Genomic DNA, 21,426 nt, shown 5'->3' on the forward strand with positions numbered 1-21,426 from the left:
TTTATTTATTTATTTGAGAGAGAGCACATGAGAAGAGGGAGGGTCAGACGGAGAAGCAGACTCCCTGCTGAGCAGGGAGCCTGATGTGGGACTCGATCCTGGAACTACAGGATCATGACCTGAGCTGAAGGCAGTCACTTAACCAACTGAACCACCCAGGTGCCCAGATGGGTCTTGTTTTTTAATCCAATCTGATAGCCTGTGTCTTTTGATTGGGGCATTGAGCCCATTTACATTCAGGGTAACTATTGAAAGATATGAATTTAGTGCCATTGTATTGCCTTTAATGTGACTGTTACTGTATATTGTCTGTGTTCCTTTCTGATCAATGCTGCTTTTAGCCTGTCTCTTTGCTTAAAGGACCCCTTTCAAGATTTCTTGTAGGGCTGGTTTCGTGTTTGCAAATTCCTTTAGGTTTTGTTTGTCCTGGAAGCTTTTTATCTCTCCTTCTATTTTCAAGGACAGCCTAGCTGGATATAGTATTCTTGGCTGCATATTTTTCTCGTCTAGTGCTCTGAAGATATCATGCCAGTCCTTTCTGGCCTGCCAGGTCTCTGTGGATAGGTCTGTTGCCAATCTAATGTTTCTACCATTATAGGTTACATATCTCTTCTCCCGAGCTGCTTTCAGGATTTTCTCTTTGTCTCTGAGACTCGTAAGTTTTACTATTAGATGTCGGGGTGTTGACCTATTTTTATTGATTTTGAGAGGGGTTCTCTGTGTCTCCTGGATTTTGATGCCTGTTTCCTTCCTCACATTAGGGAAGTTCTCTGCTATAATTTGCTCCAATATACCTTTTGCCCCTCTCTCTCTTTCTTCTTCTTCGGGGATCCCAATTATTCTAATGTTGTTTCATCTTATCATATCGCTTATCTCTTGAATTCTGCCCTCGTGATCCTGTAGTTGTTTCTCTCTCTTTTTCTCCGCCTCTTTATTTTCCATCATTTGGTCTTCTATATCACTGATTCTCTCTTCTGCCTCATTTTTTCCTAGCAGTTAGTGCCCCCGTTTTTTATTGCACCTCATGAATAGCCTTTTTGATTTCGACTTGGTTAGATTTTAGTTCTTTTATTTCTCCAATAAGTGTTTCTTTAATAACTTCCATGCTTTTTTCAAGCCCAGCTAGTATCTTTAAAGTCATGATTTTGAACTCTAGGTCCGACATCATACTAATGTCCGTATTGAGTGGGTCCCTGGCCGACGGTACTACCTCTTGTTCTTTTGCTGAGGTGATTTTTTTCGTCTTGTCAATTTTTCCAGAGGAGAATAGATGAATGAGAGAACACAATGCTAACAGGTTAACAACGTCCCCAGCAAATATACTCTATACAAATCAAAAAAGACCTGAAGCCAGGGGAAAAGAAAGGGAAAGAAAGAAAAAAGAAAGAGAAAAAAAAAGATAAAAACAAACAAAACGAGAACAAAACAAAAAAAAAACAGAATATGATCAAATATGATCAGGATGGTGCATAGATCAGTGCCACACACTAGATTTTGGGCGTATTTTGGTCTGTTAGAAGAAAGTGCCTCCTAAAATTTTAAAGAAAGAAAGACTTATATAAGTACAAAATAAGGGTTGATACAATGAAGGGATGGAAGATGACTGTAAAGATGAAAGTATAAAAGATTTTATAAAAGGAATTAAGATAAGAAGTTGTTTGAAAAAAGAAAGAAGAAGATTTTTAAAGAAAAGAAAAAAAAGGGAGAGAATGTGATCAGGCAGGAGACTAGAACAAAACCATACACTAGTGATTTAGGGTATATTTTGATCTGTTAGAAGAAACTGTATCTCAAAATTTTAAAGAGAGAACAACTTATATATATATGCCAAAAATAAGGGTAACTACAATGAAAGGATAAAATATGACTCTAAAAAGGAAAAATAAAAAATGTTTTTTTAAAAAGGGATTGATAAGATGTTGGTTGAAAAAGGGAAAAAGAAAAATTAAAAAAAAAAACAGTTAAAAAATTAACTTTGAAAAACTAATGAATCATGGTAAAAAAGCCGTGAATTTTATGTGCAGTATTCCCCTAGCGCTGGAGTTCTCCCGATCTCCTTGATCGGTAAACTTGGTCTTGGCTTGCTGGCTGTTCGTGCTGATCTTCTGGGGGAGGGGCCTGTTGCCATGGTTCCCAAATGTCTTTGCCGGAGGCAGAATTGCCCCGCCCTTGACAGTCTGGGCTAAGCAATCTGCTCAGATTTGCTCTCAGGAGCTTTTGTTCCCTGCAAGCTCTCGTACAGCTTTGGAGGACCAGAGTGAAAATGGTGGCCTCCCAATCTCTGCCCAGAGGAGCTGAGAACTCGGGGCCCCGCTCCTCAGTGCACCCCCAGAGAAAAGTAGTCACTCCCATCTCCCGGTCTCCGGTCGCACTCCGTGCTCACCCGGCCTGTAACCGAGTGTTTCTATCTCTGGCACCCAACCCCATGTGGAGTCTCCAAACTCAGCAGATCCCTGCAGTGCACTCCCGCGCCGCTCCTCCTAGGGGAGGAAGGGGAGTCTCCCCGGATCTGCCGCTTGTTGGGTCCCTGCTGGAGGAGCAGTGGCCCGACTGTGCCGCGGATCACAGTTTATGGCCACCCCGAGCTGAGAGCCCGCGCCTCGGCTCCGTCTCTGCAGCCGGCTTCCCCACTCCGATACCCAGGAGCTCTGCCGCACTCAGGCACCCCCGGTCTTTCTGTGGCCCCAAGGGTCCTGAGACCACAATGTCCCTTGAGGTTTCCACCCCCAGCTTAGCCACTGGAGCGACGTCCCTCAGCGGAGCCGACTTCTAAAGGTTCTGATTTTGTGCTCTGCGGCTCTATCACTTGCCAGAAGCGGCCGACGGAGGCTCCCTCCCCCGCCGTCTATCCTCCCGAATATCGCCTCAGATTCACTTCTCCGCACGTCCTACCTTCCAGTAAGTGGTGGCTTTTCTGTTCAGAGAGTTGTTGCTATTCTTTTCTTCGATCTCCTGTTGAGTTTGTAGGTGTTCAGAATGGTTTGATCCCTATTCAGCTGAATTCCCAAGACCAGACAAAATCCAGGTCTCCTACTCCTCCCCACTCATCTATTCTGAATTTTGTTTTGTTTGTTTTTAGATTCCACATATAAGTGAAATCATATGTCATTTATCCTTAGCATAATGCCCTCAAGATCCATCTGTGTTGTTGCAAATGGCCAGAATGCCTTCTCTTTTACGGCCGAGTGATATTACCCTGTATACACACACCACTTTTCATCATCTATTCATGCACTGATAGAAACAAGTTGTTTCCTTATCTTGCTTGTTATAAATGCTCCAATGAACATGAGGATGCAGATATCTTTCCAAGTTAGTGTTTTGTTTCCTTCAAATAAATACCCAGAGTGGAATACCTGGATCATATAGTAGTTCCATTTTTAATTTTTTGAGGAAATTCCAGATTTTTTCTCACAGTGGCTGCACTAATTTGCATTCCCTCCCTCCCTCCAAAGGGAGCAAGGTTCCCTTTTTCCCACATCCTCACCAATACTTGCTATTCCCTAATTTTTTTATAATAGCCATTCCAACAGATGTGAGGTGAAATCACATTCTGGTTTGGATTCGCATTTCCCTGATGATGAGGGATGTTGGGTACCTTTTCATACACCTGTTGGCCATTTGGATGTCTTCTTTGGAAAATGTCTATTCAGATCCTATGCCCATTTTTAAATTGGATTGTTTAGGTTTTTTCTATTGTTTTGAATGAGTTCTTTATATTTTTTGGATATTATTCACTTCTCAGATATATGATTTGCAAATATTTTCTCCTTTATTATAGATCGCCTTTTCATTGTGTTGATGGTTGCCTTGACTTACAAAATATTTTTAGTTTGGTGTGTTCCCACTTCTTTTTTTTTTAACTTTATTTTATTATGCTATGTTAGTCACCATACAATACGTCATTATTTTTTTGTTTGTTTTGTTTTAATTTGCATTTATTTCACTGAATACTGTTGGTAATGAGAATTTTTCATATTTTTTTTTTGTGGAAAGAGCCAAGATGTCTATTGACAGATGAATGGATAATGAAGATGTGGTATATAATGTAATGGAATATTATGCAGCCACCAAAAGGAATGAAATCTTGCCATCATTAGTTTTTGATGTGGGGATCCACCATTCATTGCTTTCATACAACACCCAGTGCTCCATGCAGTACATGCCCTCCTTAATACCCATCACCGGGCTAACCCATCCCCCCATCCCCTTCCCCTCTAAAACCTTCAGATTGTTTCTCAGTCCATACTCTCTCGGGGTTCATCTCCCCCTCCAATTCCCCCCCTTCATTTTTCCCTTCCTTTTCCTAATGTCCTCATGCTGTTCCTTATGTTCCACAAATAAGTGAAACCATATGATAATTGACTTTTTCTGCTCAACTTATTTCACTTAGCATCATCTCCTCCAGTCCCATCCATGTTGATGTAAAAGTTGGGTATTCATCTTTTCTGATGGCTGAGTCATATTCCATTGTATATATGGACCACATCTTCTTTATCCATTCATCTGTTGAAGGGCATCTCAGCTCTTTCCACAGTTTGGCTATTGTGGACATTGCTGCTATGAACCTTGGGGTGCATATGGCCCATCTTTTCACTACATCTGTGTCTTTGGGGTAAATGCCCAAGAGTGCAATTGCTGGGTCATAGGGTAACTCTATTTTTAAGTTTTTGAGGCACCTCCACACTGTTTTCCAAAGTGGCTGTACCAACTTGCATTCCCACCAACAGTGTAGGAGGGTTCCCCTTTCTCCACAACCTCTCCAACATTTGTTGTTTCTTGCCTTGTCCATTTTTGCCATTCTAACTGGTGTAAGGTGGTATCTCAGTGTGGTTTTGATTTGAATTTCCCTGATGGCTAATGATGATGAACATTTTTTCATGTGTCTGTTAGCCATTTGTATGTCATCTTCAGAGAAGTGTCTGCTCATGTCTTCTGCCCATTTTTCGACTTGATTATTTGTTTTTTGTGTGTTGAGTTTGAGAAGTTCTTTATAGATCTTGGATACCAGCCCTTTATCTGTAGTGTCATTTGCAAATATCTTCTCCCATTCTGTGGTTGCCTCTTTGTTTTGTTGATTGTTTCCTTTGCTATGCAGAAGCTTTTTCTCTTGATGAAGTCCCAAAAGTTCATTTTTGCTTTTGTTTCACTAGCTTTTGGAGATGTATCTTGAAAGAGGTTGCTGTGGCCGATGTCAAAGAGGTTATTGCATATGTTCTCCTCTAGGATTTTGATGGATTCCTGTCTCACATGGAGGTCTTTCATCCATTTTGAGTTTATCTTTGTGTATGGTGTTAGAGAATGGTCGAGTTTCATTCTTCTACATGTAGCTTTCCTATTTTCCCGGCACCATTTATTGAAGAGACTGTCTTTTTTCCATTACATGTTTTTTCCTGCTTTGTCGAAGATTATTTGACCATAGAGTTGAGGGTCCAAATATGGGTTCTCTATTCTGTTCCATTGGTCTATATGTCTATTTTTGTTCCAGTACCATGCTGTCTTGGTGATCACTGCTTTGTAATGTAGCTTGAAATCAGGCAACATGATGCCCCAAAACTTTGTTTTTCTTTTTCAACATTTCCTTGGAGATTCGGGGTCTTTTCTGATTCCATACAAATTTTAAGATTGTTTGTTCCAGCACTTTGAAGAATGTCATTGGAATTTATCTTTGCTTTTTGGAGTCAAATCCAAAAAATCTGTGCTGAGACCAATTTCAAAGACTTATCCCCTGTGCTTTTTTTCTATGAATTTTATGGATTCATTTTTTTTTAATGATCATAATTGGGATCAAAGAGATTGATTTATCCAAAGTCACAGTTAATAACCTAGATCAAGGTAGAACCTAGATCAAGGTCTAAAACAAAAGAGTTTTTATTCTTCAACAATGCAAGATCATAAAAGAAATTTATATGACTTAAGTATGGTTAACATGGTAAATTTTATGTTATGGGCATTTTACCACAATAAAAAAATTAGTAGGGAAAAGGGGAAATAAACAATTTTTCACACCAAGAAATATTCTTCATCTAATCATCTTAGATGCATATTTATTGATAGTAAGGGAAAATGTTCCTAGTGTGTTTGAAAAGCTGAGGAAAAAAATATCCTAAATCTTCCAGTAGTCCATATATAGTGGACTTACAGTTGATTTTCTTTGTTCTCATTTTTCACATTTTCTTTGTTTTCTAAGATTCATGTGTCATTTAGTACTTGGGGAAAAGATGTTATCAGATGGAAAAAAAAAAAGATGTTGTGACTATTAGCCAGCTTTGGTGCATTTGCGTGTGTGTCTCATGGAGACTCACGGCTGGGTGAGCATGGCAAGGAGATCCTACTGCTAATATAACTGGATCCCAGCTCCTTTCTGGGAGCACATCTGTCTGGTTGAGGAGTTTCCTGTCCTCATGCCTTCCACACTTTGCACCTCATTCTCAGCTGACCCCCACTCAACTCCATCCCATCCCACAACCTTGAAGACAGGCCATTACCACCATCTGAGAAGAGAGGAGGGCAGTCCCATTGTCCAGATAGGGGCAAACATGAATGTGTCAGATGTGCATCTTCCCACATCTGGTTGTGTCCTGGTGTTGACACCGTGAGCCTGGAACCTTAGAAGGGAAGTCCAAGGTGCAGAGAAGAAACTCTGAATGTATTGGAATGCATAGGACCAAATATTCTGTCCCTACATTTTGATTCATTCTTGTGTCCATGGTTCTTATAAAACTGTTGTTATTTTTAGTCAACAGTGTTCAGCCTCTGCTCTATGAGTCCCTGAGCTACTCAAAGAGGACCTGGCTAATGGATATCTTTCCTCTCATGTTTAAAGAACTGGGAGAGATAAGATGCCAAATAATATCCCCAATGACTCAGCTGTGAGACACTTCGTGTAGCTCCTTCATTTCACATCCTCAATGTCTCTGACAAAAGGGGACTTCCTTCAGGAGTGGAGCTAGTTGGACCCCACAGAGACATCTTTGGGCATCTTTAAAATGCCTGACATTTGTAGCTTGGGGCAGCAGGTGATGACTCTGTAGTTGGGCTTCTGTGAGTAATGGGAGGTGGAGCCTGTCAATGGGCAGGGGCCTGACCACCTGGCTTTATCCTCAGATGTGAAAGAGTGTTACCCTGGACAGACTCCAGCCATGACTCCCTTCACTGACTCGGCATTGAGAGTGGCCTTCAGTGCCACTGTCAACCTGACTGGAGCCCACCCCCAGGTCCCCAGTAGTGCAAACAGAGGTTCAGTGCCTCTGTCCACCCCACAAGGCCTGCAGAAGGGGATGTAGACCTCCTTCCAGCCCCCATGATGGCACAGCAGAGTGTCTGAATCTAGGTGCCCTCAGTCCCAGCCAGAGAGCAGAGATGAACAGAACAGTGAGCAGGCATTTGGAGCAGCTGGCTCCAGCTCAGACCTGCCCCAGGAATGCCACCTGCAAGCTGAGTTCTCTCCAGTCCTGTTGGCCGAGTCAGGCTGGAGACCAGCACCTCTGCCCTATGGGAACTCACATCTTTGGGAGGTGACCCTTTGCCCTGTTGTGTTCCAGACATCAATGAGTGTGGACCACCCTTGGCAGTGTCCTGTGGAAAATTTGCAGACTGCTGGAACACAGAGGGCAGCTACTACTGTACATGCAGCCCAGGATACAAGCTTGCTTCTGGGGCAAGAACATTCAGGGATGAGAGTGAGAACACGTGTCAAGGTAAGAATTGACTTGTGTCTTCCATCTCCTCATCCACAAAGTTTGGAGTCACTTAGCTCACTTTCTCCAGGCATCAGAGAACATCCTCAGCACCTACCCAGGCACCCATATCTCTTTGAACTCCAAGGTTCAGAACCCTCTATAGAGGGTCACTTCTGAAAGTTCAAAAATCCCCCTTGCTCCCTGACATTTTATTTTTGTGAAATAATAAAAAAAAAAAAGTGGCACTCAAGATATTTCAGGAGCTCCACAGCACATAGTTTCTAGTGCAAAATCCCTCCTCTTCACCAACATCAGTGATGGCCAGGATGAGACCTTTCCCCACCAGAGCCTACTTGGGCTTGGCCATGCTAGGAAAACTCTCAGATCTCTTGGGCCATGTTGGACCCAGGGACCCCATCCAGAAACACTGCAGTGGGAAGATGGGAGGGCCATCCCCATTTCCTGGGCCTGCACTCTCCCTGGCCAACAATTTCAGCGTCCAGACCCCTCTTCTCAGCTGCTGGGCCTCTGTCTATTTCCCTGCACAAAGCTTACCCTGACTCTCCCCAATAATTTCAGTTCACAATCCTGAGAGCAGACCAGATGACCAAGACCCAGGAGGATGTTGTGTGGTGTCTACACAGAGTAACACGGACCCACCCCCATACACACACGGAGAATTGGGTGATGAGAAGCAGCTCCTGTCTAGACCAGATAGCAATGGAAGATATCATCGAGGACCATCAAGTGAGCAGTTGCCCTGAGGGAATTAAAACAAAAGCCATCACTGGGAGCCAGACAGTTAGCTTGGTTGGGAAATGTGGCATATTCTGGGCACGTGGTTGCCTAGAAGACCCACTCTGGTCTTTGTCCAAATGTTCAGGCTGGCACAAAAATGACCATGATGTTCCCACCCTGGCTGAAAGCTGCCCAGGGAAGCTAAGAGCACTGGAGCTGAAAACAGGAGGATTCAGGCCAATTCCATCCATATCTGGACAGCTGAGCAGCTGGGCCACCACATTCACCCATAACACACCTCTGTATGAATAAGAAAAGACACCCACTCACTAGGGAGGAGAGTGGGGCCTTCCTGATGCTTCTATGCCCAAACTAGGGTCCCTGAATAACCAAATGACCACCTGGGAACGTACCTGGCCCTGACCTGACCCCAGGCCCCTTCCCCCATCCCACACACAGATGCTCTCACACCTAATCAACCACTGTTGTTCCCTGCAGGCATCTTTTTTCCCACCTGGACCCCACCCCGTGGAATCAAGAGCCAGGTGAGTGGCCCCAGCTGGCACCAGGAGACAGGAAATCCTTCCTCAAAGCATGGGCTGCCCACCCTTCATGGCCGCCATTTTCCCCAAGCTTCTGCATCCACATTGAGGCTGTCTGACTTCCTCATCTTCCCTCTCCCTAGAGACTCTCCCACTTCTTTGAAAGAGTTCAAGATCTGGGCAGAAATTTCATACCAGCCTTTGTCCAGGACACTATCCAGGTAAGGTCAGAATCCAGTGGAGACAAGTTGGAAGCATCCCATGAAGGCCCAGGAAAGCCTTGGTGTGGAAAGAGGCATTCCCAACACAGTGGTGGCCTCCCTGAGGCCCCACCTCTCCCAGGGTGGGTGGGAAGAGCAGACATCCAGGTATTTGTACTCACTTTTAGAAACCCACCTGCACCTACTAACAACCTTTCATCTTACTGTTCCTGGAATTTGGGTTTATGTCATCCTTGGCATTTATGAACAGGATTGACCATGAGTGGCTGGATTCCAGGGCAATCCCAGGAAATCCCAAACAGATAGACAGTCTCTAGGATCTTTATTCTGAGGCTAAGTGGACAGCCTCTTCATGCAGTCTGTCTGGCCCATGATGCACTACTTCTGTGTCCCCATCCCCCCAGGACCTTGTACAGGGTGTGGATGAGCTGCTGGAGACCCCTGAGGACCTGGAAGCGCTGCCCCGCTCAGAGCAGCACTCTGTGGCCACTAACCTGCTCGTTGGCCTGGAGCATGTCTTGAGAAACCTGAGCCAGGCCCTGCCCAATGGGACATTGACCTTCAATGCATCTGCAGGCACAAGTAAGTACTGGGGTCTGCCCCAGGCTCTACTCTGCCTATTCCAGGCCTCCTTTGTCCCCCAGCCTCACTGGAGTAGAGTGACCATGCTTGTATCTCAGTGTTACATGTATAAACAAATTAAAATAAGTGCTTAAAAAGAAATAAATTATGCTAAGTAAAATAAGTCATAGAAGGACAAATTCCAGGTCATCTCACTTATATGTGGAATCTTAAAAAATAAATAAATAAACACACACAAGCTCATAGATACAGACTGGTGGTTGCCATGGGTGGGGGTGAGAGGGGTGCTGGTGAGGCATGTGGGGGTGGGGCAGTAGACTAAATGGGTGAAAGGGGGTCAGAAGATATAAAATAAATAAGTCATGGGATGTAAGGTACCATGTAACTATAGTTAATAATACTATGTTACATATCTCAAAGTTGCTACAAGAGTAAATTTTGTAAGTTCTTATCTCAGGAAAAAAATTTTGTAACTGTGTATGGTGCCACACGTTAACTAGACTTCCTGTGGTGATCATCTTGCAATATATACAAATAATAAATCATTATGATGTACACCTGAAATTAATGTCAATTATACCTCAATAAAAAATAAATGAATAAAACTATAAATAATATACATGTTAATATAAAATAAATTATGAGCAGATGAATTAATGATAATGATTAATTAATAATTAATGAAGAATTTAAGATAAAATAGAAATGCCTTCCCAAGAAAACAATTTATTTAATTTGGAATAATATGAATTTAATATTATCTGATATTTAAGTGTTTTATTTGTTTTATTTGAAGTAAAATTCACATACCATAAAATTCACCATTTTAAACAAAGTGTACAATTCAGTGGCAGTTATTTTTTTAGGATTTATTTATTTATTTTAGAAAGAGAGAGAGTAAGAGCAGAAGGGAGGGTCAGAGGGAGAGGGAGAGAGAAACCTCAAGCAAACTCCCCACTGAGCACGAGCCTGACGTGGGGCTGGATCCCATGACCCTGAGATCATGACCTGAGCCAAAACCAAGAGTCCAATGCTGAACCAACTGGGCCACCCAGGCGCCCTAATTCAATGTCATTTAGTATATTCATGGAGTTATAATCATTGCCAGACACCACTGGTCTGTTTTCTCTCTATATAGATGTGCTTATTCTGGACATTTCCTACAGAGAGACATACACTGTGTTGCTTTATAGTGTGGCTTCTTTCACTTAGCATAATGTTTTCAAGGCTCATCCATGTTGTAGCATCTATCAGTGTTTCATTATTTTTTATGGCTGAATAATATTCCATTGCATATGGATACAACACCTTTTGTTCAGCCCTTCATCAACTGATGGACATTTAGTTTCTTACCACCTTTTGACCATTGCGAATAGTACTACTATGAATATTGATTGGTTCAGATGTTTTTGTTTTAATAACTATTTTCAGTTCTTTGGGGTACACAATTAGGATTGGAGTTTGAGTTATATGGTAATTCTATGTTCAATTTTTTGAGAACTACCAAATTATTTTCCAAAGAGGTGATTTTTTTCATTTTCTATCCACACCAGCAATAGGCTCTAATTTCTACACCCTCAGCAACACTTGCTCCTTTTGTTTTGTTTCTTGGTAGTCTTTTCAGTGTATGTCAGGGGATATCTCATGGTGATTTTGATTTGCATTTCCCAGATGATTAATCATGTTTCCCATCTTTTTGTGTAATTGTTGAACATGTGTGTAACTTTTTTGGAGAAATGTCTATGCAAGTCCTTTGCCTATTTTTTAATTCATTGTTTGGCTTTTGGTTGTTGAGTTGTAAGAGTTCTTTATATATTCCAATAGTAGACTCTATGAGACATGTGATTCACTAATTTTTTCTCCCATTCCATAGATTGTCTTTGCACTTTCTCCGTGGTCTTTTCACTTTAATGAACATTAAAGTGATGAAATCCATTTTCTCTGTTTTTTCTTTTGTTGTGTGGGCATTTGGTGTCATATCAAGGAATCCATTGCCAAACCCAAGGCCATGAAGATTTACACCTGTGTTCCTCCTTCCTAACTAGTTCTAGTTCTAGTTTCACCTCATAATTGTAGGTCTTTCAGATGAATGGATAAAGAAGATGTGGTGTATATATACGATGGACTATTACCCAGCTATTAAAAGAATGAAATCTTTTTTTATTTATTTACTTTTATTTTAGTTAACATATAATGTATTATTGGTTTCAGAGGTACAACTCTGTGATTCATCAGTCTTATATAATACCCAGTGCTCATTACATCACATGCGCTCCTTAATATCCATCACCCAGTTACCCCATCCCTCCACCCCTCTCCCCTCCAGCAACCCTTAGTTTGTTTCCTCTGATTAACAGTCTCTTATGGCTTGTCTCCCTCTCTGGTTTCATTTTGTTTTATTTTTTCCTCTCTTCCCCTATGGTCCTCTATTGTATTTCTTAAATTCCACATATCAGTGAGATCATATGATACTTGTCTTTCTCTGATTGACTTATTTTGCTTAGCATAATACCCTCAGTTACATCCACATCATTGCAAATGGAAAGATTTCATTTTTGATGGCTGTGTAAAATTCCATATATATATATATATATATATATATATATATATATATATATATATATCACATCTTCTTTATCCATTCATCTGTGATGGACATCTTGCATCTTGGCTCTTTCCATAGTTTGGCTATTGTGGACATTGCTGTTATAAATATTGGGGAGCAGGTGCCCCTTCAGATAACTACATTTATATCTTTTGGGTAAATACCCAGTAGTGCAATTGCTGGGGCATTTGCTAGCTCTATTTTCAACTTTTGGAGGAACCTCCATACTGTTTTCCAGAGTGGCTGCACCAGCTTTCATTCCCACCAAGAGTGTAGGAGGGTTCCCCTTTTCTGCACCCTCACCAACATCTGTCATTCCCTGACTTGTTAATTTTAGCCATTCTGACTGATGTGAAGTAGTATCTCATTGTGGTTTTGATTTGTATTTCCCTGATGCTGAGTGATGTTGAGCATTTTTTCATATGCCTGTTGGCCATTTGGATGTCTTCTTTGGAGAAATGTCTGTTCATGTCTTCTGCCCATTTCTTGATTGGATTATTTGTTCTTTGGGTGTTGAGTTTGATAAGTTAAAATGAACAAAATCTTTCCATTTGCAACAAATGTGGGTGGAACTAGAGGGTATTATGTTAAGCGGAATAAGTCAGTCAGAGAAAGACAAATATCATGATTTCACTCATTTGTGGAATTTAAGAAACAAAAGAGATGAACTTAGGGGAAGGGTAGGAAAAATAAAATAAGATGAAATCAGAAAGGGAAACAAACCATTAGAGACTCTTAAACAAACTGAGGGTTGCTGGAGGGGTGGTGGGTGGGAGAATGGGCTAACTGGGTGATGGGCATTAAGGAGGGCACTTGATGTAATGAGCACTAGGTGTTACACGCAACTGATGAATCACTAAATTCTACTTCTGAAACTAATAATACACTATATGTTAATTAATTGAATTTAAATTAAAAATAAAATAAATTTAAAAAATTTTTAATGTAGGTCTTTGACCCATTTTGAACTAATTTTTGTGTGTTGTGTGAGGTAGGGTTCCAGCTTCCTTCTTTTGTGTGTGGATAGCCAGATGTGCCAGGACCATTTGTTAGAGAGACTTTTCTTTTTCCACTGAAGGGTCTTGGCACCAGTTGTTGGAAATTAATTAACCATAGATGTATGGGCTTGTTTCTGGACTTTCAATTCTATATTACTGATCTGTATGACTATCCTTATGCCAGTGCCCTCCTGTTCTGATTACTGTAGGTTGGTAGTCAGTTTTGAAATTAGGAAGTTAAGTACTCCAATTTTGTTTTTCATCTTCAAGATAGTATTTGGGTATATGCAATGCCCTGTGGATTTTAGGATGGGCTTTCCATTTCTGCAAAAACTTAAATAACTAAAATTGCTTTGGAATCCTGATAGGGATTGCACGGAATCTGTACATCTCTGCGGGGACCATTACCATCATAACAATATTGATTCTCCCACCCATGAATACAGTTTTCGGTGTACAAGTCTTGAGCATCCTTGGATAAAATTATTCCTTATATTTTGCTGACGATTTTGACATCTATATTCATAAGAGATTGGTCTATATTTTTTTTCTTGTGATATCTTTATCTGGTTTTGTTTACAGGGTGATGGTGACCTCATAGAATTATTTAGGTAGTATTCCTTTCTATATTATTTTACATTATTTTATTTTATTTAATGGAGAAGTTTACAAAGGATTAGTCTTTTAAATGGATGGTACCATCCTTAAATGGATGTTAGAATTCAGCAACAATGCCATCTGGTGTGGGCTTTTCGTTTGGGGAAGCTTTTGATAAACGATTCAATGTCTTTACTTATTGCAGGTTTGTCCTGATTTTCTGTTTCTTCTAAAGTCAGTTTTACTAAGGATGTACTATATATTGGCTAATTGAACTTAATTTTTAAAAAAGTCAGTTTCAGTAGTTTGTGACTCTTTAGGAATTTCCTCATTTCATCTGGGTTATCTAACCTACTGTTGAATAATTGCTTATAATATTCTCTTATGACCCTTGATAAATTCAAATTATATACATATATAAAATTATTATGTATACCAAATATGTGTAATATTGTTATTATGTGTGCCAAATAATACTATTATTAATATATAATATATAGATCTAGAACATGCATATGTTATATGCATATATTATATTATGTGTGCCTTCTATAAATTATATAATATATGATATTCAATATTATATATTATATATGGCTTTTATATAAATTTATATTTTATGTATTTATATTATAGATTTAGGTAATGTATAAAATATTTTTATACATACATCATATATACACACATAAAATGGTGTTATACCAACCACTACAGCCACAAATTCTAATCTAACTCCCTTATACAACTCTGACATCTTATAGACCTGTCCCTGAAGGTGCGGGAGCAAGGAGATAGAAATGTCATCTTGAGTCAGAATCAGGTGAAGATGCTGCTGAACTGGGATGTAGTGCACGAATCTGATGACTCAGGTACTGGCTGAGATGGGAGGAAGGTCACAAGATGCCCAAGGATGTGACAAATGGGGAACTGGAGATTAAAGGGAAAAGGGGGGTTAGTGGAGCCACAAAGAGTCCCTCTGAGGAGGAAGGGGCCCTGTGGGAACCCCAAGGTATCAACATTGGCCTCTTCCTGCAGGTCTTTCTGTGGTGGGCCTTGTCTCCACTCCAGGGATGGGCAAGTTGCTGGCTGAGGCCCCCTTGGTCCTGGAGCCTGAGAGGCAGGCAGTTCTGCATGGGACACACAAGGGCGTGCTGCGAGAAGTCTCCCCTGTCCTGCTTTCAGATGTCATCTCTGCCTTTATGAGCAACAGGGACACCCAGAACCTCAGCTCCCCCATCACCTTCATCTTCTCCCACCATGTGAGTGCTGGTGAGATGGGACTGTGGATGTGGAAGGAGCCTGGGTCCTGGGCACAGCCTCGCTGCCCAGCTCAGTCTTTATTGAGGTTCTTGGGGGCTCCCCCATGGGTGCATCATTCCCCAAAGAAAGCCCTTTGCAAGCCAGCTTTGGATAAGCATTTCTGAGCACCAGAAAACCAGCTTCCACCTACACTCTGTTTCTACAGTCAATGACCCGTGGGCCAATGCAAAAGGTGTTCTGTGTCTTCTGGGATCACACTCCAGATGGATATGGTCATTGGTCCACCACAGGCTGCAGGTTGGTGGCCACTGGAGACACCAGCACCACCTGCCAGTGCACCCACCTCAGCAGCTTTGCAGTCCTCATGGCCCACTATGATGTGCAGGTGAGAGCCCTGCAAGGGGCTGGATTCCATGCTTATTGCTCTGTAATATATTTCCCCCACATGTAGGGGCTTTAAAAAAAAAAACAGAAATTTCTATCTTGTGGTTTCTTTGGGTCAGCTCGGGCATGGTAGTCCTGAGATGCTGTTCTGGGTCTGACAAGCCTGAAAATCAGCCAGATCTACATTCTCTTCTGCAGCTCAGTTTCCTCCTGTGAGCTCCCTGGTTGCTGGCAGGATTCACTTCCTTGCAATCATAGGACTGGGGTTCCACTTTCTAGCTAGCTGTGAGCAGGAGACCTTGCTCAGCAAGCTAGGGGCTGCCTGCATTCCTTCTCTAGCAGCCCTCACACAGTGTATCAGCATTTCTATTCAGAAGCCAGCAGGAGGAGCTCCCTCACTGCAAACACTCTCATACTTTGAATCATTTTTCTCCAAGAGCCCAGAGCTTTTAAAGTTAACTTGATTAGGCCAGGCCCACCCACAAGACTCCCTCTCTTAAAGACTAGGATCTGAATTCCACCTGCAAAACCCTTTCAGAGCAACATCTAAAATGGCATTTAACTGAAAACCCAGAAGAAAGTGTGTGTACACCTATTATTGACAAATTAGATTTCTGCTTAACACAGGGGTCTTCAGGACAGGAAGGCTGTAGAAAGTGGCTCTCAGGGGCTGTAGAAAGGAAGACTTGGTGGTGGCAGAGGTCAAAGGGGCCAAGAAAGCCACTGAGTACAGGTGGGTTAGGAACTATGTTTGCCTGCTCCACTGGCTAGGTGAGCTGGTTACTTCCTCTGGATCCCCACATCAAAGACTTACTTAGGTGATTTGTAAAGTAAAATAAACCCTTGTGAGTTCCTGGGCTCTGTCTTAAGTAAGGACTCTCCTACGCCTCAATTTTTCCAAGGTCTGAGTTAATCAGTTCAGATTTCCATTCTAGCATTCTGAACCTAGAGGAATTTACCCAATAACATAACAAATCTACCTGCATCCTTCTTTCCTGATTTGACTACAGCAAAAATAAAAATAAAATAAAATTTTTTTAAATAGAAGATTTCTAAATTACCCCAGAGTAGGAAAATGTGACTGTGATGTCCTCTTTGCTTCTCTTTGCTGGGTCCCAGGAGGAGGATCCCATGCTGGCTGTGATCACCTACCTGGGGCTGGGCCTCTCTCTGCTGTGCCTCCTCCTGGCAGCCCTCACCTTCCTGCTGTGCAAAACCATCCAGAACATCAGCACCTCGATCCACCTGCAGCTCTCAGTCTGCCTCTTCCTGGCCCACCTGCTCTTCCTCACGGCCATCAACCAGACCGAGATCAAGGTACTGACAGTGTCACAGAGGAGCTCCTGCCCTGTCGCAGGGGTGCTCAGTTCATGGAGTTGTGCTGCAATGATATCTTAATAAACTGGCCTTGGGTTCTGGGGAGGGTAGAGGGGTAAGTAGTCTATTTCACATTGACTAATGAGTGGAAGACATTAGGAGACAAACCCTCTCCTGACAACTCGACCATATACATGGGAGTTCTCTTCAATGGTAAAGTATGGTACAGGTCCTGGGGCCACCCTCCTCCCTGACAGTCCCTCCTGGTGACACCTTTCTCCTCCCCCAGGTTCTGTGCGCCATCATTGCAGGTGCCCTACACTATCTCTACCTGGCGTCCTTCACCTGGATGCTGCTGGAGGGTCTGCACCTCTTCCTCACTGCACGCAACCTGATGGTGGTCAACTACTCCAGCGTGAGCAGGGTCATGAAGAAGCTCATGTCCCCTGTGGGCTATGGAGTCCCGGCTATAATTGTGGCCATTTCTGCTGCATCCAGGCCTCACCTTTATGGAACACCCACCCGGTAAATGCGATTTCCCACTGTCCTTCCCATCTTCTCCAGCATGACTATGGCCATCATAAAACCAACAGTTATTTAATTCCACCAGATCATGATAGGCAGACAAAAGGTCAGTGACCACTCCAAGGACATCTACCCGGTGGAAGATTGCATTCATTGAAGTAATTGTTTTTAAGTCATTAAGATATAATTGTTTTAAATGTTAATTATAATGTATGTTAATAATTATCTATTTAAATAATAAAGTGCATTATATTAATAACTATATACTAATATATTGATGATGTTTAATAATTACAAATTAATCTAGTTAAGATAAATGAGGTTACTTTTTAATCTTTTAGATTTAATTATTTTAAATATTAAGTGTATATTATGTTAATAACTATATTGTATTAGTGACGATAGTCCGTAATATAAATAGCATCATATGTATTAGTAAATATATATTAAAATAGTATTCATTGCATCAATTGAGGGAATAGTTTTAAATCTTCCAGAAAGCAAAACTGAAATGAATAAATGGCATTAATTTGTGTAAACTCTTTCTCTATCCTAATTTTAAAAGAAACGAATGGTCATTTGGATGACGAAATCACTGTGACCACAGCTAAGATTTAGAAATCACTTCTGATGTACAATCACCATTCTAAATATTTTTCACGTGTCAGCTCAAATCATCCCCCCAACAACCTGTGCAGTAGAAACTAGTATTGGGCCATATTACAGATGAGTAACTGAGGCACAAGGAGATTAACTAACGTGGCCAAGGTCACACAGCTGGTTGGTGGCAGAGCTGGGGTCACTTCAGGTCTGGTGCTCACCCTATGCACTTATCCTGATGACATGAGTTACTCAGCTGCATCAGGGAGCCCTGGTCAGCTGGCCCCCCTAGGGAGTTGAGCATAAAGGTCAATGAACTTTTTCCATAAAAGGCCAGATAATCAATATTTCCAACTTTGTGGGTCTTATGGTCTCTGCGGCAACTACTCAGCTCTGTCCTCAGAGCACAAACAGAGCCATAAACAATTCAGGAGGGAATGAGTGTGTGTTCCAGTAAAACCCACTTATAAGAGCAGGCGGCAGCCGCCTGCTTTGCCAATGCCTACCTTCGAAACTTCCCTTTGATGTTTCCCGCTGGGTCTATCTGACCCTCTCCCCAGTCCTCACACCTCCCACCTCACTCACAGCTCCCCTCCCTGGGGATAAAGTCCAGCTCCGTCATTGCTCTCAGTGTGGCCTTGAGATGCCTGACCTGTGAGTGTGTGAGTACCTGTGTCCTCATGAGGAATAAGTTATGTAATGCACGTGAGCCTTACTGCTGGGGCAGGCTCACTGTTTTGTTTCATTTGGGTTTTTTCATTCATTTCTTGGATGGTCCAAAATTTTCACCTGTGTACACCCACTCATCACTCATATTTCAGCTTAAACACAATTCAGTTCTTTCAGGGACACCTTTCCCAACTATCTGGATCTCCTATACCCTGGACTAGGTTATGGATCCAGCTACATATCCTCAAAGCTCCTCATACTTGGGCATAAAATTCATCATTTTGACTTTGTCTATTGTCTAATTGTTGATCCTCCAACTTCATCTGTGTCTCCCTGAGGACTGAGACCACTTCTCTAATCCCAACTGGGTCTTCAGAAACAAGCACAGATCCTGACACAGAGGAGACACTCAATACTTATCCAAAAAAACCCATAAATTAATTTACTGATCAATACTGTTATTTTCTTTTTTAAAAATCACGTTTATTTCTGCCAGCATATCTGGGGGCCAAGACATAGAAGAGTTTTTTGAAAGGAACTTATCTTTTTTTAAAGACCACTTGATTAAGGTGTGATTGACATGTAAAACACCATATGTAATTAATGTACACAACCTGATGAGTTTGGGACTAACACCCATGAAACCATTGCCACCATCAAAGGCACATACAAAGTTTACAAAGTTGTAGTTCTGCAAAATAAATAAGTTTAGGAGATCTATATTACATAGCGCATATAGCTAATAATAGTGTATTCTATACTTAAAATTTACTAGGAGGGTATGTTAAGTGTTTTAACAAAAAAAATGATAATAATGATGAAGGCAGAAGGAAACATTAGGAGGGGAGGGGTATGTTTATTTATCAGTCCTCCGTCTATGAAAGCCAATATTTTCTTGAATCTCTTCCCATCTCTCTCTAAGATGCTGGCTCCACACAGACAAAGGATTCATATGGACCTTTCTTGGCCCCGTCTGCACCATTTTCTCCGTGAGTAATGGATGACATCAGAGCAGCCTGCCTGCCCAGCTGAGGGTTATTCAAAGACCAGGTGTATCAGGAGAGTGACAGGCAGGGTGAGCAGTCATTCCAGTTGGTCCAGGACTGATGAGGGGCTCCCAGGAGGTGAAAATTCCCATTATAAAACCAGGACTAAGGTGTTTCCTGAGACGTGGTACTTTCAGTGCTAAAATTTGGAATTCCCATGCAAACTGAATTGGTTACCGATGTTACAGGACAAACATGGGCCTGAGTTACTGGGTGTTTGGTTTGCTTTTCTAGGACTGTTACAAACACAAAAGCTTCTTTCCTGCCAGGTTAGGAGCTGGATGAGCTAGGACGAAGGTTTGCCAGATGTGGAGTGTAGTTAATATACCTGTGGGTTTTCTGCAGGTTAATTTGGCTTTCTTTCTGATGACCTTCTGGCTTGTGAAAAACAAGCTCTCCTCCATCAACAGAGATGTGTCCACCCTCCAGAACACAAGGTGAGGATGGGTCACAGGTGCATACCACCCCTTACACAGAACATTATCCTCATGCTTCCAAGGCTCTGGTGTCCCTTCATGGGGCTCCTGGGGGGACGGGGGGAAGAGAGAGGTGCAGCCACCCTCCTTGGCAGCCAGCTCAGATTCTGGGGTTTGCTGCTGACACCCATGCCAAAAACATCTCATCCATGCACAACCATAACAACCAACTGCTTCAGCTGCAGGGAGAATGGACTTTGTTCTGATAAGCAGGGATTGCTACCATGGCCCAATGAAAAAGGTCCTGAGAACATTCACATACTTATAACACACTCAGGAAATCGCACAACAGTTTCCAGAACCAGCATACCCCATCATGCCCATGCCTTCATGCATGCTCTGCCCTCTGCCTTCCCCTTCCCTTGCACCTGGTGAATTCAGCTTCAACATCCACATATCACAACATCTAAGAGTTTGGGGATGTCCTCTGCTTTCCTCAATTTTGCACAGAATCAATGGCCTCTATTCTGGGCAAAGCATGTCCCGGTTCAGTTCATGGAGTGGGTGGGGAAAGGAACAGCCCTGGATGGAAATAAATACCTCACTTCGCAAATGTTATAAGTGATCATTTGTTCTTGTCTTTCCACTAGACTTTAAGATCTGTAAAAACAGAAGTCTTGTCTTTGTTGTTTTGAATGCCCTAGCCCCAGCCTAGAGCCAGGTGCACAGAACATTCTCAGTAATGTCAGCTGAACAAATTCAGGATCTTCATGAAACATCATGGTCTTTTTGAAACTCATTCTCAAGTGTCACCATTATCCTCAGTCCTAGTCAAAATGCCATCCTGGACCCAAATAGTGTTTCTCTTTAGGGAATCATTGACAATAAAGATCAAAGTTGATCACAACTCAGTCAGAAGCATCCATGGAGTGGACTTGAAACCAGCCCTGGTTGTGTTGCTCTGGGTGCATCATGACCTCCTTTCTCCTCCTACCCAGGATGCTGACATTTAAAGCCACAGCTCAGCTGCTCATCTTGGGCTGCACGTGGTGCCTGGGCATCCTGCAGGTGGGTCCAGCTGCCCATGTCATGGCTTACCTCTTCACCGTCATCAACAGCCTGCAGGGTGTCTTCATCTTCCTGGTGTACTGCCTCCTCAGCCCACAGGTACCACTGCCTGACTTCCACCCGGTCCTCCTACCATCCTCACTCCCCTCAGTGAGCTGACCCAAGCATGCTTTGCC

The 21,426-nt window shown here is 42.2% G+C and overlaps 1 protein-coding gene across 1 annotated transcript in view; it reads left to right on the forward strand.

Annotated features, from left to right (window-relative positions):
• The window catches only part of LOC114197799 (adhesion G protein-coupled receptor E2-like), a 40,571-nt gene that overhangs the window by 18,107 nt on the left and 1,038 nt on the right, over positions 1–21,426 (forward strand). The window contains exons 6-18 of the mRNA XM_028088986.1: positions 7,545–7,700; positions 8,262–8,429; positions 8,919–8,965; positions 9,106–9,183; positions 9,588–9,765; positions 14,727–14,834; positions 15,001–15,224; positions 15,431–15,610; positions 16,729–16,926; positions 17,216–17,451; positions 19,643–19,709; positions 20,112–20,203; positions 21,181–21,349. Of these exons, the coding sequence (XP_027944787.1) occupies positions 7,545–7,700; positions 8,262–8,429; positions 8,919–8,965; positions 9,106–9,183; positions 9,588–9,765; positions 14,727–14,834; positions 15,001–15,224; positions 15,431–15,610; positions 16,729–16,926; positions 17,216–17,451; positions 19,643–19,709; positions 20,112–20,203; positions 21,181–21,349 (1,901 nt within the window). The remainder of the gene's footprint in view (positions 1–7,544; positions 7,701–8,261; positions 8,430–8,918; positions 8,966–9,105; positions 9,184–9,587; positions 9,766–14,726; positions 14,835–15,000; positions 15,225–15,430; positions 15,611–16,728; positions 16,927–17,215; positions 17,452–19,642; positions 19,710–20,111; positions 20,204–21,180; positions 21,350–21,426) is intronic.

Source organism: Eumetopias jubatus, unplaced genomic scaffold, assembly GCF_037043125.1.
Source record: "Eumetopias jubatus isolate StellerSeaLion01/CBP00866 unplaced genomic scaffold, mEumJub1_p1.0 scaffold_1, whole genome shotgun sequence".
Lineage (NCBI taxonomy): Eukaryota > Metazoa > Chordata > Mammalia > Carnivora > Otariidae > Eumetopias > Eumetopias jubatus.